We start from the raw sequence: 17,514 nt of genomic DNA on the forward strand, positions 1-17,514 counted from the left end.
CATTTTGTGAAAGGACATTGTTTTGGTTGTGCTTCGGCTCTGCGTGACTGTGTGGATGAATATGGTTATCCTACTACTCAAAACATTCACTACTAAGAGATATACAAGTTTAGAAGGAAAGAATCTCAAGATTACTATTTGAAGACGTTACTGTATACCCATTAATAGACTGTACTTCCTTGAAAATAAATTTCAGCACATCGCTACAACACAATAGATAATGCTTTACAATGAACTCTGTTAGAGCTACATACGGCAATTTATCTCACCTGTCGAGTAATAAAACCAGCATCTCCGCATCACTTTTACAACATTTCAAATCCTTCAGTTCTCACCATCTCCGAAAAGCCAAGCCAACGTTATTCTCTTTTTATTATGAGCTCTGTAGCATTCTCTTTTTGCCAGCAGACTCTCCTCTATTTGGCATTTTTTCTCTTCAAATGAAATATACTCCGATTAGCCAAAACATTATGAACACCTGCCGAATATAATAGGGGTCCTCCGCCTGCTGCCAAAACAGTGCAGAATCACAGAGGCATGGCCTCTACAAGACCCATGGCCTGAAGCCGTCCTGTGGTATCTGGCACCAAAGCCGCGTTTCCACCGAAATTACCCGGAACAATTTGTCCAAGGAACTTTTTTTTTGCCCCAGATCGGTTGCTTTCTGCGTTTACACCACGGTCTAAAGTACCAGGACGATTCTAAACTGCGCGACTGCTCCTCCCAGTCTGCGACGGATATTAAATCAGTTTTGAGCGCCACATTTATAATAAGTATGGAGGAGATTCAAACTGTGCTGCAGTTGTTTGTGATGTATTGGTTTACTAAACGATGTGTTTACGGTGTAAACACATCGAGTACCACCCCAAAGTTCCTACGGTAGAAACGCGGCTCAAGACATTAGCAGCAGATCCTTCACGACCTGTAGGTTGTGAGGTGGAACTTTTTGATACAGCACATCCCACGGATGATCAATTGTATGTAGATCTAGGGAATTTGATGGCCAGGGAAACAATTTGAACTCTTCATCATGTTCATCAAACCATTCCTGAACAATGTGTGCAGTGTGCATTATCTTGGTGAAAGAGGCCAGTTCCACCAGGGAACACCATTGTCATGAAGGGGTGTACCTGGTCTGCAACAATGTTAGGTAGGTGGCACTAGTCAAATTACTTCACATGAATGGCTGGACTCAGGGTTTCTCAGCATAACATTGCTGGCTTGCTGTTGTCTCACAGTGCATCCTGGTGACATCACCCTTTGGCTGGTTTGTGATTTGTCCCTCCTCAGACCACTACTGTTACATTCTCACCACTTCTGACCGGGATCAACCCACAAGCCTTGCCATTTCAGAGATACTCTGATGCATTCTCTTTGCCATAACAATCTGTCCCAAGTCAAAATTGTTCAGACCTTTATTCCTGCCCATTTCTCCATCCAACATGTTGATTACGAGAGCTGATTGTTTGCTTAACATTAACAGTGTTTCAACCTACAAATTAATGTTTCTTTCCTTCCTCGACCGCCAACTTGTTCAAAGTATCGGAAAAAATCCCTTATTCAGCTTACGCAGAGTCACAGAACTGTCCGGGTAAAAACAGAACTGACTGTAATGTATGCCAGGACTGATTTTGAAGGTAAAAGTCCCGCTGATCTCATTGATTTCGTTTAAAATTCTGTGTGAGAGCTTGTGTCAGCTGTAACGTTACACATCGTCATGTTTAGCGGTGACTGTCCCTGTGTCCAATGCTTCTGTCGAGCAGACACTCACAGCACTAAAGCGAATTAAAACTTATGCCAGAAATACGACGGGACAGACTGGACTTTCAGCATTAGCCAGCCTTGATAGAAAAGACTTGTTGTTGGAGCTGAAACGTACAGATAACCTGTACAACCAAGTAACTGAAGTCTTTTTGAGGAATGAAATTAGGAAATTTATTTTGTGTAAAAAAAGAATCAGTAGTTGGAGAGTATAATGCCTTTTTTGCCCCCGTTTTTTCCGTGGTGAATTTGATTTTCTTCTTAATTTTTCTTGTACATTTATGATCGAAACTTTTTTTTTTTTTTTAAACATTAATACTATTGTAACCCTTGAAGGACAAGACAAGGGAGGATCCGTTTCTGAATTTATAATCGGAACACAAGCTTTTCGGAAAAGGCCTCTACCCGGACGCTATAATTGTTGTGAAATTTGTGTTTATTTTGCACCGGCTGTTAATGGGTTAATGCAGGGAGTTCGGAAAAGGCCGGGTAGAGGCCTTTTCCGAACTCCCCGCATTAACCCATTAACTGCCGGTGCAAAATAAAAACAAATTTCACAACAATTATAGCGTCCGTTAAAGGGTTATATTTTTTATAATACATCAATTTGCCCCCAACTCAGTTGTTTGTTTGTTTTTCTCTGCTCATATTTTAATATAAATTTTCTGTATAATGAGCGTGTTGTAGGTCCGTTTAGTTGTTTGTTGCCTCCCCTATTCCCATATTCTTCACTCCAACTTTTCTAGTTTAACATGTCAAGAGTCTTTTTCAAATCTGAGTTGTGTACGACCATTGGTTAAATAGATTTATTTTAGGGTGGAAAAAAAAAAAATCAGTGTTCAAAACTATCCTTGCTGTAGCCTGAACAATTATCCGTTGTTAAATCAACGAAAACTCTTGGTATACGTCTCCCCCTTGTGACTTCTAAAAGAGCACAATAATCCTGGTTGTCTGAAATAATCACAGTTAAATCAAATAACCACGATCAGATGGTTATATTTAATAATCACGAAAGGCCTAACAAGTACACCGCAGGGTATGCCTCAAACCATCATATTAATCCTCGCTGAGGAGCTGAGCTGAAGCCCATCTCACGTAATTACCAACACAATGCTCGGCTTGCAGATTCACGTAGTGCTGCCACTAACGACTAAGTGTCTGTTATTTAATTGTGTCCATTTTATTTTGAACTCAACTAAATGGCCAAAACAAAAAATGTCACCTGTTCAAAAACATTATGTATGCATTTTCTGTAAAGCTGCTTTGAAACGATATGTATTGTGAAAAGCGCTATACAAATAAATTTGAATTGAATTGAAAGAGTCTGAACTAGCCTACTACACTTACTGTACGTTCACACCGCCGCCGGCGAGAGCGGCAAAATTCACTCTCGCCGCCCTGCCATCGACGCCGTGAGATTCGGGGACTCTCTGGCGCTCTGACGTAGATTTTAGAATGCGTGATTTTTTTTTTACTTTATTTAAAGGAGCCGCAAAGCAAATAAGAACTGAACATAAATCAGTATCCTATTTTGTGCATACTGGCCACATGTAGGGTATAAGTTAACCTATTAAAATCTTTTAAATGTGAAAGTAACAAAACACCAAAAATTTCAGACACCTTTTTCCAATCGTCGTTCTTTTTATTAATGGTACAATAACGGGAAACCTGCAACAGAAATAATTAACTTTTCCTCCATTTTGCTTAGGAACTAATGTGGTCGGAACCAAAGTTTACAGGATTGTGTTCTCTGGTATCCTCCTCTCAGGGGATTATACATTCCGATTGGTTGCTGCTGGTTGCTGTCGAACCGCGTCATAGCTTATTACCATAAAGTTGACTTGATTTCAACTCTTCTCGCCGCTCTCGCCGTCCAAGACGCGCCGCGCCGCCCTCGCCGGAGGTCGCTGCCAGCTCTCATTGAAAATGAATGGCTTCCGGGCACTTTGACGCTCTCGCCGCCGGCGGTGTGAACGCACAGTTAGCTTATCAGTAGCTGTAGCCATCAGGGCAACAAATTTGGAAATCCACTTTCTCCTCAAAAGAGTCAGTTTGCAAGCAGCAGAAGGCCACCTTATGCGACACACGCACAGTAAACCTGTGTTGTTTACTCAGCTGCGCATAATAGCACAGAATTAATAAAAAAAAAATTATATATATATATATATATATATATATATATATATATATATACTGTGTGACACAATATATATATTATTTACCATATAGATATATATATATACCCGTGTTCTGTTTTCTATCATACTCTGTGCACGTTTGCGATGACGTAATATGCACGGAAGCGCACCAGGGTTCGATATAATCAAGTTAATTAATAATCAAGTGTAAAAAAAAGAGCAAGGCTGCGGGGGGCGCCTGGAACAATCGTGCTAGGACCGCAGCAAACGAGCCCAGTGTGAAAGCACCGTCACCTGCCTCCGCCATTATTCATATCAATGCAGTGAAGGAGGGGGGGAGGGGGAAGGAAGAGGATAGCAGATTAACCAGCAGGGCGCACACAGCGCACAGACTGGTGTGTGGAGGTAAATTACAGTGAGCCGTTTGAGACGAGGGACCAAAAATAAATAGGCGGTCAATAGTAAAACGACAAGTCGACTAAAAAAATTGCCGTCGACTAATCGCAGCAGCACTAGATTCACACCTCAACCGCTAAAGGGTCAAATCTTCTGTACCATAAAAAGTGTTTTTAAAACTATGCATAATTAATTATAAGTATTAATAAATAAGGTGCAGTAAGCGATTTCTGAAAAACAGTGAACACCGTTGAAATTGGATTGGACCAAGCACCAAAACACTCTAATTGTAATCTAATTGGTGTCCGTGAAATAATATAGAATTCATAGACAATTGGAAAAGTTTTTGGGGCAGACCTGACCTGTTGAAAAGAGACTGTATTCATCCCTCCTGGGATGGTGCTGGTCTTCTCTCTAGTAATATGGCATATAGTCTTAGAGCTCAACCATGACAATATGGGGCTCAGGTCAGGAAGCAGACAGACTGGCTTAACCGACCATCTTCTAGCTGTCACCCAGGTCAGTTAAATCCCATCACATAGAGACTCTTTCACCTAGACAGGGTATCTGCACATTTTTTTAAGTCAAATTTAAGGCTTTTTAAGACCTTTTTAAGACCTGAAGAAATCAAAATTAATACCGTACATTAGGGGTTTGCAATATTAACAAAAATATATCTCGATATTTTCAACGTTTTGTTGATAATAATTAGATGATATTTTACTGATTTTCTACTGGTACCATGGCTGGTTTGATTTCCAGGGGCATTTTCACCTAAATATGGAAATTATTTCTAAACGTATTTAGAGGTATGCATCACCTTTTATGTCAAATTCTAACATTCAAATTAAATTATATTAGAATAAGACCGTACCACTGTCAAATTAAATAATTAAATAAAAAACCATCCTTGCAGTGCAGAGGTGACACAGAAGCGGCATCCGAACTGGCATTACTATATTTACACTTAATTTCCAATTGCATAAATAAAGCTATTCAATATTTAAATATGAAATTATTTATAATTTTAACATTTTAATTAAAGGGTACTTTAAATATGCAACTAAACCCGCCAGTAGGTGGCAGTAAGTCACTGTCTTAATAAGCGAGTTGTTGGAGTTTTATTCAACCGATTTGTTCAAACGGCCGATTCATTCATTGAATCAAATGATTCGTTCAAAACGCGGATTTCAGTTTTTAAAAAAGAATCGCTGTCTGTTGGACTACAGTTTCATTATGAAATTCTCGTCGGCGAAATAAAGGGGGAAACAAACAATATTGACAATATAAAAAGTAACACACAATGTTAACTTTATTGTTAATTTAACTGTTGTATAAAATAAATAGCACATTTGCAATTGTGCACAGGAAAACGGCACTCTTGCTCGTGATATTCTAATATAACAACATAATATGATATAAATATAATAAGACAAAAACTCATTTGGGGACATACCTATAACTAGCCTGGGTTTCCCCATACTGCCTTTGCGCAGCACGATTTTATTCTCGCTGAAAGGCAGTCTGGAAACCATGGACCTGATTTTCGCCTCGTTTAGGGAACCAATCACAGAACGGGGAGGGAGCAGCAAGACGATGACGACATCTATGCGACACAACTAAGCAGTTTGTTTATGGATTCAACATGGCAGCAGACGCGAAGCTACCTTTTGATGCAGCCTTAGATATTGTTCTAAGTAGTTTAGAACGCAAGTTTATTTTGAAAAAAGAGCAGCTTTTGGCGTCTATACATACGTCATCTGGTATAATGGAAACGATTGTTATGAGCTACGTACAGGCGCATTTGATAGACATTCTTAGCACCCAATAAACGGCGCCGGGCATTCGTAAACCACGCCTCAAATACGAGAAAATGCACATGTGGTTCCCAGACCCAAGTCTCAACGAGAATTGGGTCTGGCGTTAACCAGGCTAACCTATAACTGCACTGACACATCACGCAGTAAAAGCAAGCATGAGAGACAAACGCGATGTCAGCTCGAACTCGCGGTGCCTCAAACGTAGTTAAAGAATGATTACAATATCATCATAGTTCATAGACAATCCTAAGCACAAAGAATGAACTTACTATTGAACTGACATTTACTCGTTCTCTTATCCTCTCATCTCTAATACGCTGCCGTAAATGACGCGAATTGTCACGTGAACAAGCAAATCCACAAAGATAGAATAATAAAAATAATACGTACGCTAATTAGATAGTTTTCATTTGGAAAGCATTTAGATACGTCGTCAAAGTGTCATCTAAAATTTAAGACCTTTCATAGGTAAAAATAAGACTTTTCATAAGTAAAAATAAGACTTTAAGACCTTTTAAAACTTTTTAAGGATCCGCGGGGACCCTGCTAGATATCATCATATAGAGACTGTGTCTGTTCCTCGAATTAGGAAATAAAAAAAAATTCCAAACCCATCTAAGGGTAAAAATTTAATTGATGTTCAACAAATAAAAACAGATATAATACAAATGAACAAATGATAAAGCTCGGGCTGCTGAATATTCGATCTCTCACTTCAAAAGCACTTATGGTATGATTACAGACCATAACCTAAATGTCCTGTGTTTGACAGAAACCTGGCAAAAACCAAACAATTACATTACTTTAAATGAGTCCACCCCACAAGATTACGGTTATAAACATGAACCTCGTCTGAAAGGCAAAGGGGCAGGTGTTGCTGTAATTTATAGTAATATTTAGGACTGCAACAACGAATCGATAAAAATCGATTATCAAAATAGTTGGCAACGAATTTCATTATCAATTTGTTGTGTCGCGCGACACGGAGATGTTTAAAAAAAAAAAAAAAAAAAAATTTAGTTGAGCGCAGAGCTATGAGGCGCCGGACTGGACAAAAGCGAAGCGAACTCCGCGAGCAACACTGCGATTGAGACACGTGTGTTTTGGCGAGTGTGTCTGCACGCGCAAGAGAGACCGAGTGTGTCCGAGAGCGTGCGATATAGAGTGTGTTTGCGCGCGAGAGAGACCGAGTGCATCTGAGAGCACGATAGAGGCCGAGTCTATCTGCGCGCAAGAGAGACCGAGTGTGTTCGAACAGCACTGAATTTTTCATTCTTTACTCTAAGTCTAAATGACTCAGAGAAACTTCACTATATGCATGGAAAGGATGAGCTGCAAAATACACACCATACGAGGTGGTCAATCCATTGTATTTTTTTGTGAGTGTGTGCGTCTGTGAGTGTGTGCGTCTGTGAGTGTGAGAATTTGTGCGTCTGTGAGTGTGAGCGTCTGTGAGTGTAGTGTGGAGAACAAGTTCTGACGTTTAAACAAATCCTGTTAAGTTTTCTGGTTTGTATTTTTCTTTATTTTGTAAAAATTATTTATTGATCTGACAGCTCAGGTCCCTTAACGGTCCCATGACATGAAATTTTAACTTTTTGAGGTTTTTTAACATTAATATGAGTTCCCCTAGCCTGTATATGGTCCCCAAGTTTCTAGAAATTTCAATCGGTGTAAATCGAGCTTTTGCTATCTTTCTCTGCCTTTGAAAAAGTGGAAGCTCAATCGGGCTGATCTTGAATCTCCTCCTTATGACGTCATAAGGAGGAAATGTTACCTCCCCTTTCTCTGCTTTGCCCGCCCAGAGAATGTTTCCAGTCCATGAGAAAATGAGCTAGGAAGTAGGAACGCGTGCGCGCAATTTTAGTTTGTCCACGGGAGATATCATGGCTTTTGAGCGAGCGAAGCGTAATAATTGCTAAATAATTGGATGTACAAATGAACACCGAAGCCTTTTTTTAGTTCCTTCATCCAAGCCCCAGAAGAACCAGTGGATTAATTTCATTTTCTCTGGAAATGCGCCGACACAATTAACTCCCCAAAGTTTTGCATGTATGCGGCAAACATTTCACCGACGACTGTTTCCTCAACTTGGGTCAATACAGAGCTGGCCTCGTCGAACGTCTGAAAATAAATCGATCGAGCTAACGTTACCAAGCAACACTTTCTGATGTGTAATTGTTCAAGTTCAGACAGGTAATCTTTCTCTCAAACCGTTCAATACTGCTGTTTATGCCTCAGTAAGTCAAGCCAGTGACTAAAATATCAACTTCACATCGTTTCTTTTAGTAGGATGAAAATAATCATATTTAAATAGTGAATAAATTATATACAGAAAGCGATCAAAGAACAATCTTTGTAGGAATCACGCGCGCGCGTTCCTACTTCCTAGCTCATTTTCTCATGGACACAGCGCGATCGAGTTTATCTGGACACTTGCCAAACTCGTTATGAAATCAATGACGCACGTTACACTGCACATGATTGCTCTTACTGTATTTACATCATCGTGTTTGCATTGGTGAAAGCAGAGAGAGTGCAGAAACTGCATTGCAATAATAAGATCTTCATTCTCGCGATCAACAACAGACTGTCATCTGCTTGCGCAATGCTCATCATGGCAACATTTTATGTGATGGGAATAGATCTAAATACTTTAAAAACTTCTGACGATCTGTTAATCTCGATAGCTGTAATAGTAAAAACGCATAATAACTGTAGTAAAAGTATTCGAGAGAGTTTCACATGTAATAAGTAGCTATTTCATATGCAAGCATGTCAGCCAATCACAGCAGTGGCCGGTTACACTAAAGTCTCACACAGACACGCCCCTTCAAACTGAGCGTTCAAATCAGAGGCTAAAACTGGGCTAGGAAAAATGCCTTTTGTTTCTAAATTATGACTATTTTTTATCTAAAAAGCATACTAACATTATAAGGGCAACCCAGGAAACATTATAAAATAATATAATAACCCCATGTCATGGGACCTTTAAACAAAAATATACATCTTTTTGTGCACTTTATTTAAAATAAAAAGTCCTATATATTTGGCAGATGTAAAGCATACATGTGTATGTTTTTTGTGTTAGTCAATAAAAAATATTTTTATTACTTTAACAGCTCAGGGATGTTCAAGGAGCAACCTGTTTGTGCACTTTCTGAAGATTTTTTGGCACTGTGAATTTGCACTGTCAGTTCTGTTTTTGAATAAAGGGTTGGAAATGAATGTTTTTTTTAAATCCGATTAATCGGAAAAATAATCGACAGATTAATCGATTATTAAAATAATCGTCAGTTGCAGCCCTAGTAATATTTTCAGAATTACTAAGAATTCTAGTTTAAAATATAATTACTTTGAAGTGTTGGTGCTAGTGATGCACCGAAATGAAAATTCTGGGCCGAAGCCGATACCGAAAATTTAGGATGCACTTGGCCGAAAACCGAAACTGAAGCCGAAAATGGCTTCTTTTAAAAACTTTAATATATATTTATATTGCTTCATTTTTAATGGATCTGAAATGAAAAATCACAAACCAATAGAATAATCATCAAACTTATTAACACTAGGGATGTCAATTTTCACAAATTCCCATGATCGATCGTCGTTTAAATTAACGATCATTTAATCGATTAATCGTTAGCCTTCATACTGCATATGCGTCTGCAGTGATGGCCAACAGCGTGACAGGCTCTGGAAATCCTGCTCAAAGCGTGATATTCCTCAGCAAATGAATGAGAATAGTTTTTAATCTAAATAAAGGGCTAGTAGGATTGTAAAATGTTTCGATGTGATTGATCATTTAATTAAATTAATAATTTAATAATCAAATATAATTACTACTAATACAACGCGTCACCAGCGCCGCCTCAGATGTGCAGAATGTGTGACTGTGGACGTGCTCTCCCTGAACAACACACTGAACACTAGTGCTGTGTTGAAAAAATCGATTCACCAATTCTGAATCGATTTTCATATTAATTTCTAAAGATCGATCCGTAACTCAGAGGATCGATTTAATAACAGGCCTACATTTTCCCCATAAACACACAGAGACATGGCGACCGGCGGCGCTGCTAATGCGGTTTCTCTGAATCCACTTGTTGACCAGAAAGGAGGAAAGAGCCGTTCACATAGCGCGTTTTTTGCGCGTGCAAATTCGTTTTCCAGGCGCGCCTCTGTTCATGGTTGCATAGCAACGGCAGACGCAACGGGAAAGCACGCGCTTGTGGAGAGGAGAAAGCGGCGCAAACTGCGCTCTCCATGATGACGAGGAAGTATCATCAAAAAATGTATTGATTTCTAGCCCTTGCATTAGCTTTGCTACTAGATATATTAATTGAGATGATAAATAAAAAGCCGCCCTGTACATCTATGATCAGCTGTTCGGCCGAGCTTTCCATGTTGTTACGGAAAGGCCGCTGGTTTTTGTCACATGACCTGTTGAGATGCATTGAAGTGCTTCTCACTGAATTTGCACGCGCATAAAACGCGATATGTGAACGACCCCTAAAGTGGTATTGTGTGCGGTTGTATCTAGTTTAAAAGGCCTTTTAAATATGAACGCAGTTTTGGATTAAATAAAAGGACAGTCAAGTCAAATAAAACACGTTTTATCTCCTGTTTAGTTGGTAACACTACATTAAGACACCATTCATTAACATTAATGCCTTATCTAACATCAACACATTGAGTGAACAATACATTTTTACAACATTAATGTATGTTTGTGAATGTTATTTAATACAAACACTTGATTGTTCATGAACAGTTAAAACTTTTGATTTTAAAAATATAAGATCGGATCAGATCGGATCGGATCGAATAATGATAATCGATTCAAGATCTTGAGAATCGGAATCGAATCGATTCTTGAAATTTGAATCGATACCCAGCACTACTGAACACGGCAACTAAACCCAATGCATTCACAACGATTTAATACAATAGTGTTCTCATGTTATGTAATATGTCAGTCCCAAATTATTAATCGTTATTATTAGTCGTGCATTTCTGCTTGAGCTGCGCGCGCTGAATGAATAGGCTACTGTTAAACTGGAACACTTAGTTTGCTAGCACGTTATTTAACTCAAAGAATCGCATCCTATATGAGATTAATCAGATATATTCAAAATAAACATAATATTACAAATTATTTCTGCAGAAAATGACGTGAATGCACAAGTGAACTTGAACTAAGTTACGTGCCATTCATTCAGAATGACTCATGTTGTGGACGCGCTCTTCCTTGAGCAACGCGACACGGCAACTAAACTCAAATAATGCTAAATGTTTTATTGCAATATTGTTCTCTTTATAATGTTATGTAATATGCCAGTCCTCCCAATAGACATTATTAGTCGTGCAGTGCCGTTTGAGCTGTCCGCGCTGAAGCTGATCGCGCGCACTACAGCGTTAATTCAAGGGATGCATGCATCCAATATAAGATAAATCAGATATAGATAGGCGGATATCCCGGATGGGAGGGGCGCGGTTGACATTTTCGGCTGGCTTTTTTATTTCGGCCCGAAACCGATAATGCCATATTCGGCGACCAAAATTTCGGTGCACCCCTAGTTGGTGCTTAATATAACAATATCTAGTGCAAATGATAAATCATGTTTGAGATTTGTGCTGGCTACAGTATACAGGCCACCAAGGCACCATACAGACTTCAAAGAATTTGCGGAAACCTACCAATTCACAAAATTAACGGAATGCATAGCTGATATAAAAAATTGGATGACTAGTAATTTCCTACTACTAAATTCTGAAAAAACTGATTCTAAATATTGGACAAAAAACTTCCACATGTAATAACCTAGAATACTGTCTAACACTTTATGGCTGCTCTGTTAAGTATTTGTCATCGGTTAGGAACCTGGGTGTGCTCTTTGATATCAATCTTTCATTTGAAAGTCACGTGTCTAGTATCTGTAAAACCGCATTTTTCCATCTTAAAAATATCTAAATTACACCATATGCTCTCATTGACAAATGCTCTACTAGGTGGTTGCCCTGCACGCTTAAACAAACTACAGCTAGTTCAAAACGCAGCAGCTCGAGTTCTTACCAGAACCGGGAAGTATGACCATATTAGCCCCGTTCTGTCAACACTACATTGGCACCATATTAAACATCGTATACATTTTAAAATATTGCTGATTACTTACAAAGCACTAAATGGTTTAGCTCCGCAGTACTTGAGCGAGCTCTTAACACATTATAGTCCTTCACGTCTACTGCGATCTCAAAATTCCGGCCAGTTAATAATACCTAGAATATCAAAATCGACTGCTGGCGGTAGATCCTTTTCCTATTTAGCACCAAAACTTTGAAACAGTCTTCCTAACATTGTCTGGGAAGCAGACACACTCTGTCAGTTCAAAGCTAGATTAAAGACACATCTCTTTGACCTAGCATTTACATAATACATTATAGACTTCTATAACTCAATGTTAGGCTGCATAGATTAGGTCAGCCGGAACTGGGAACACTTTCCATAAATCCTGATGTACTCGATACATCATAAGAAGAATGGCATCTACAGTAATTTTAGTGTCTTTTTTTTATCCAGAGGTTTTCCCGCAGCCTGCCGGATCCAAGCCGTATCCAGATCTGACAAAGGACCTTCGCCTGGACCTGATGAAAACGCAGCGCTGAAGTGCCAACTAGTCTCTTCCCTGTGAAGATTCGCTTTACCACTCTACAGATAAAGCGTCGTCGGGTAAAATATCGGTTTCGTGAATTTTTTAAGGCCAGACAAGTAAGGCTTGGTTTGTAGGGAATTACAAACCTGCGAAAATATATATTTAAATGCGCATAACTATAGAATTAATTATTGATGCGCACGTGAGCGCCATCAGCGTTTCTCACAGGTTCGCGTTTAAAGTCTGTGTAGAGAGAACGGTGTCATCTTAGCGGTCTCTAATTTAATAACTAATGATAGTTGCGACGGAAGTGAATCAATCAAAACTAACTTTAGCTGGAAAATATCTTGATTCAAGAACCGCTATAAAGCCAAAACAATCTCTGTTACCTTAAATTATACGTTTATCACTGTAAAGCCGCTTTGAAACAATCTACATTGTTAAAAGCGCTATATAAATTAAGATGACTTGACGCCAATCAGCAGTAAGAGGCGTATACACTGATTAGGGGGGAGGTGTCTGTGTTGCATGGTGTGTTCCTGAATTACAGGGCGGAGCTATCAAGATCGGAGTTTGATCCTTTTGGGCAAGGGAGTGTTTGTTGTGGGGATTTTAAATATCAACAGCGTTTCTTAGAAATCGCTTATTGCAACTTTAATATCTTTAATACCTGTCCCTGTGAAGCTGAGATGATGCCGGGGTGGCTGGCAGGCTGTCTGTATGTAACAGCTCCTTCAATTTAAACTTCCAGATTTTCAGAAGGCGATCTGCTCCCACACTAACAGTCAATTGGTTCAGCGCATCCACAGCGACCCCACGCACAGGCCCTGTATGCGCTGCACACACACAAACACACAAAATGCTATTGAAATCAGACTGGAATTGACACGTATTTCACCCCTGATGTTTAGGATGGGGTTAACTCACCCTTGTCCTCTCCGTAATATCTTTGATGAAAACCAGACTGCATGTTGTACACATCAATGTGACCTGAAGACAGTCCAATCACTGCAAAGTTCCCGCAGGAGGTGATATCAACAGCCTAGAAAACATATGACCAAATCTGATTTGTAGTCATCCATTACATAACTAAATGATCATGTAAACATATACATCACACACTTACGGTTGCATGGACATTGGCGATAAGGTTCCCGTTAAGGCGTTCAGGCTCTAACCTGTGAGCACCCATTGAACCTTTCTGGTAGTTCCACGTCGTAGTCATAAGCAAACCACGATGGCATGCAATAATGCCATCCCAGTCACTCTGACGAGCCGTTTCTATACACAATAACAAGCAGCATTACACAGTTATGCCTTTCAATATTTTAGATGTAATGAGTTATTTATAAGGTAATTCTAACACTGTTTTGGATAGAGAGGGGATCAGTTTAAAATAAAATTCTGTCATCATTTACACACACGTCATGTCGTTCCAAACCAATAAGACTTTCATTGTAATATTCCCCAATTACCTCTTAAATGAGTCAGTTAAACTGTGCATTGCATGTAGCCCCTGAGTACAATAAGCAAACCTATTATCATTCTGCTGTGCACATATTTGTTCCCCCTTGTGAAAGCCCACAGCTTCGGAAAACAAATGAAGATATTTTAAAAAGTTCAATATTTTTAGAGAGCCCAAACATGCATGCATGACTCTTGGGAAACTATGAGGTATGATCTCACTTCAAACATGCATGATTGAGCTTCCGTTTGCCACATTTGATGTGCTTTCTGCATGTGTTTGATCGATATTTATATGTGAATTAAAGCCGATTAAATTAAATGCGAATTGAATCTGTTCATCATATAAAGCAAGACTTGGAGTAAATCACTTGATTCATAAGGATTACTTATACAAATGTCTTTAGTTTATGTACTTAAAAGCTTGACATTTTTGGTTGTGTGGGCTTTCAAATGAATGAACAAAATGAATGAGAGAATATTAAAAATATCTTCAAGTATGTTCCGAAGATGAACAAATGACATGAGTAAATGGGTGAGTAATTAATGGCAGCAATTTCATCTAATCATTTTAAAAACATACATTATCACCGGTAATTTAAAAATTAAATCATTTATCACACCTGAGGCAAAAGTTGTGATGGCTGGAAGTTTTTCAGTGTCGTTCCTCACACCTTTTTTTTTAGCTTTCGTTTTGTTGAGGGTGCCTGTTGGTAAAAAAAAAAAAAAAAAGTATTTTACAAAACAGATACTACTTGGGGCAAACCAAGATGAAATCAATTGTCTATATAATGTAACAAGCCCATAATTAAGTGCTTAAAAGTAATACTAACAAAAATTAAAGGAATACTTTTTCATAATTTAATGGACAAGAAAGCCATTTCAGGCTGACTGTGTGAAGACTGTTTTAAAATAGAGTGCTGTTTGTTTAACTGACAGAAATAACAGCATGGTGTGAATCTGAAGGTGGGACTACCTGTAATAAGCAGTTTAGCAAATAATTGAATTGATAGTTTGAATGATGGGAAACATCATTCTTAAGGCTTAAGGGTTTTTAAGAGTGTTTGGAAAACATGTTTGGAAACAAGGTAAGCCTCGCTATTACTAATAATCTGAACAAACACAAAATTATTAAACTTAAAAACTATAAAAAATATTCAACTTCAAGAACACCCTTGCAAAGCATTAAAAACCACTTCAGAAAATTTACAAATCAAAATTTTTTTTTTAATGCAAATCTGTTTGGTACTGCTAGTTATAAATGCATTACACACTTCACCTTTACATGCACTAACAAGAAAATGGCAAGTAGTGATTACCGTGCCCCAAACTCTTGTTGAACTTTTCATGAACAGTTGAAAATGACTGCAAAGTACCATCTTGACCTATTATGAGAAGTAAAAAAATATTAAGATCATTATGCTTAAATACATTTATCTGCGTTTATATGCCTTTATATATTCATAATGTACTGGGGTTATGACAGTACCTGCACTAAGAATTTGAGAGCCGCTCTGGTCACGGTGCCGAATCTTTGTTGGTGGGGCGCTGTGACCAATCCGGTGTCTTAGAAGACGGCCGTCACCTCCGGCAACGTCAAAAATCCACACCTACATCACACATACCATTGTTTACTGGCATGATACACATTTGAATTCTACCGTCACAGCTGAAAAATTAACATTATGAAGAGTAAACACAAACCCGTATGGCATTGTCCGCTCCGTTAGTGATCAGGAGGGGTTCATTTTGAAGAAATGTGAGGCCGGCAATGGCTGTTGTATGAGCATCTCGCATTTGACAGACTAGTTTCTTCTCCTCTAAATCCCACAGCCCTATGTGTCCAATAGGACTGCCAGATGCCATTATTGGATGCCCATCTGCATGGCAAGGACAAAGTAAGTGCAATTTAATTGGAAAAGTATAGCATACACTTTGTGAGGCCTAGGCAACAACATTACCCGTCCTGAAGGATAAAGCTGTGACTGGACCCCAGTCTTGTTGGAACTTCATCAGTGTTTCATCAAATCTGATATTGTGCATGATGATCTGGCCAGATGCTAAACCCACACCCACAACATCCACAGCTGTAGTCTAAAGAGATTCATTTAGACAGAACACATTACACACTAGTTATCACACAAAGAAATCAATTAAGGAGCCATTGGCTCCTATAAGAAAAGAAAAAAAAGGCGCCACATAAGAATAAACATTTAAAAAAAAATAAACACTTAATTTCAGCCATCCTATCATGCATTTACATCTTTCCCCTCATTGTACAGCATCAGCATTTTTATCCATCTTGTGGATGTCCTGGGAACTAAGGTTCAATTAAAGTCGAAACTTGAACATTTTTTCCAACTTGAGAATTATATACAGTCAAAAATAATTGTTCGTTACATAAAATCTGAGCTAGTGTTACATAATTATGTCCGCATCACTTGGCCACTGAGTGTAATTTGGCCTCCTTCTCAATGCATTCTATAAATGTTGTCTTATGTCTTGTACACTTCCAGTCCATTTTATTAATTTAGTAATATCTGAGAGGTTAATGTGGTGAAAGGCAGCTCTTCACATGAAGTAGTCATTTAGGCAGTGTTGATTTTTATTTTTATCTCCTTTTTTTGTTATTGATTTTTTAGACAACAGGCTCAAGTGTAACTTTGCCTTACTACCAGCATTGTATTGTTACGATGTCGGTAGTATATGTTAATGAAAAAAACACATTATTCAACAGAATTTTGACAGCTCCAGGGCTTTCGTGAAAACTACAGGTTATACTGCCACATTTTTGTATTCTTTGCAATTTTTTTTGTCATAACATGTGATCGCCAGTGGCGTTTGTTTTAATATAAGTCAGTTACTCGACTCAACCACGTTCGTGGATTCTGTTTCTGAATTAGTCAATTATGAATAGGTGTCGTTTTAAATGTGCACAGGGTAAAGAATAATGATAAAGAAAGTAACGAGACCAACCTGTTGAAGAACAGTTACAGCAGATCCCCATCCAGGAAATGTGAACAGGAGTTTGCTGGATTATGAGAGGAAGATTTGTTTTATTATTTCAAACAACATTAACACAAAGGTCATCATTGAGAACAAGCATCATTTGGAATAATGAGAATTACAAACAAAATAGAAAATATTTGCATTGTGAAAGAATTTCTCCTTTTCATCTTTAAAAACTTTTCAGAGTGGAATATGACTTTGGTAAGCTTTAACTCATAAGTAACACTGCTACTAAAAATGTTTACTGTTATGTCATTATAAGCAATGCAAATACTC

At 38.5% G+C, this 17,514-nt stretch overlaps 1 protein-coding gene across 1 annotated transcript in view; it reads right to left on the reverse strand.

Moving 5' to 3' along the window:
• The window catches only part of wdr36 (WD repeat domain 36), a 30,309-nt gene that overhangs the window by 8,954 nt on the left and 3,841 nt on the right, over positions 1 to 17,514 (reverse strand). Inside the window, exons 6-14 of the mRNA XM_079606535.1 lie at positions 17,206 to 17,260; positions 16,191 to 16,323; positions 15,934 to 16,109; positions 15,719 to 15,839; positions 15,549 to 15,614; positions 14,853 to 14,936; positions 13,892 to 14,046; positions 13,693 to 13,807; positions 13,436 to 13,601 (exon numbers count right to left, since the gene is read on the reverse strand). Of these exons, the coding sequence (XP_079462661.1) occupies positions 13,436 to 13,601; positions 13,693 to 13,807; positions 13,892 to 14,046; positions 14,853 to 14,936; positions 15,549 to 15,614; positions 15,719 to 15,839; positions 15,934 to 16,109; positions 16,191 to 16,323; positions 17,206 to 17,260 (1,071 nt within the window). The remainder of the gene's footprint in view (positions 1 to 13,435; positions 13,602 to 13,692; positions 13,808 to 13,891; positions 14,047 to 14,852; positions 14,937 to 15,548; positions 15,615 to 15,718; positions 15,840 to 15,933; positions 16,110 to 16,190; positions 16,324 to 17,205; positions 17,261 to 17,514) is intronic.

Source organism: Phoxinus phoxinus, assembly GCF_949152265.1.
Source record: "Phoxinus phoxinus genome assembly, chromosome: 3".
Lineage (NCBI taxonomy): Eukaryota > Metazoa > Chordata > Actinopteri > Cypriniformes > Leuciscidae > Phoxinus > Phoxinus phoxinus.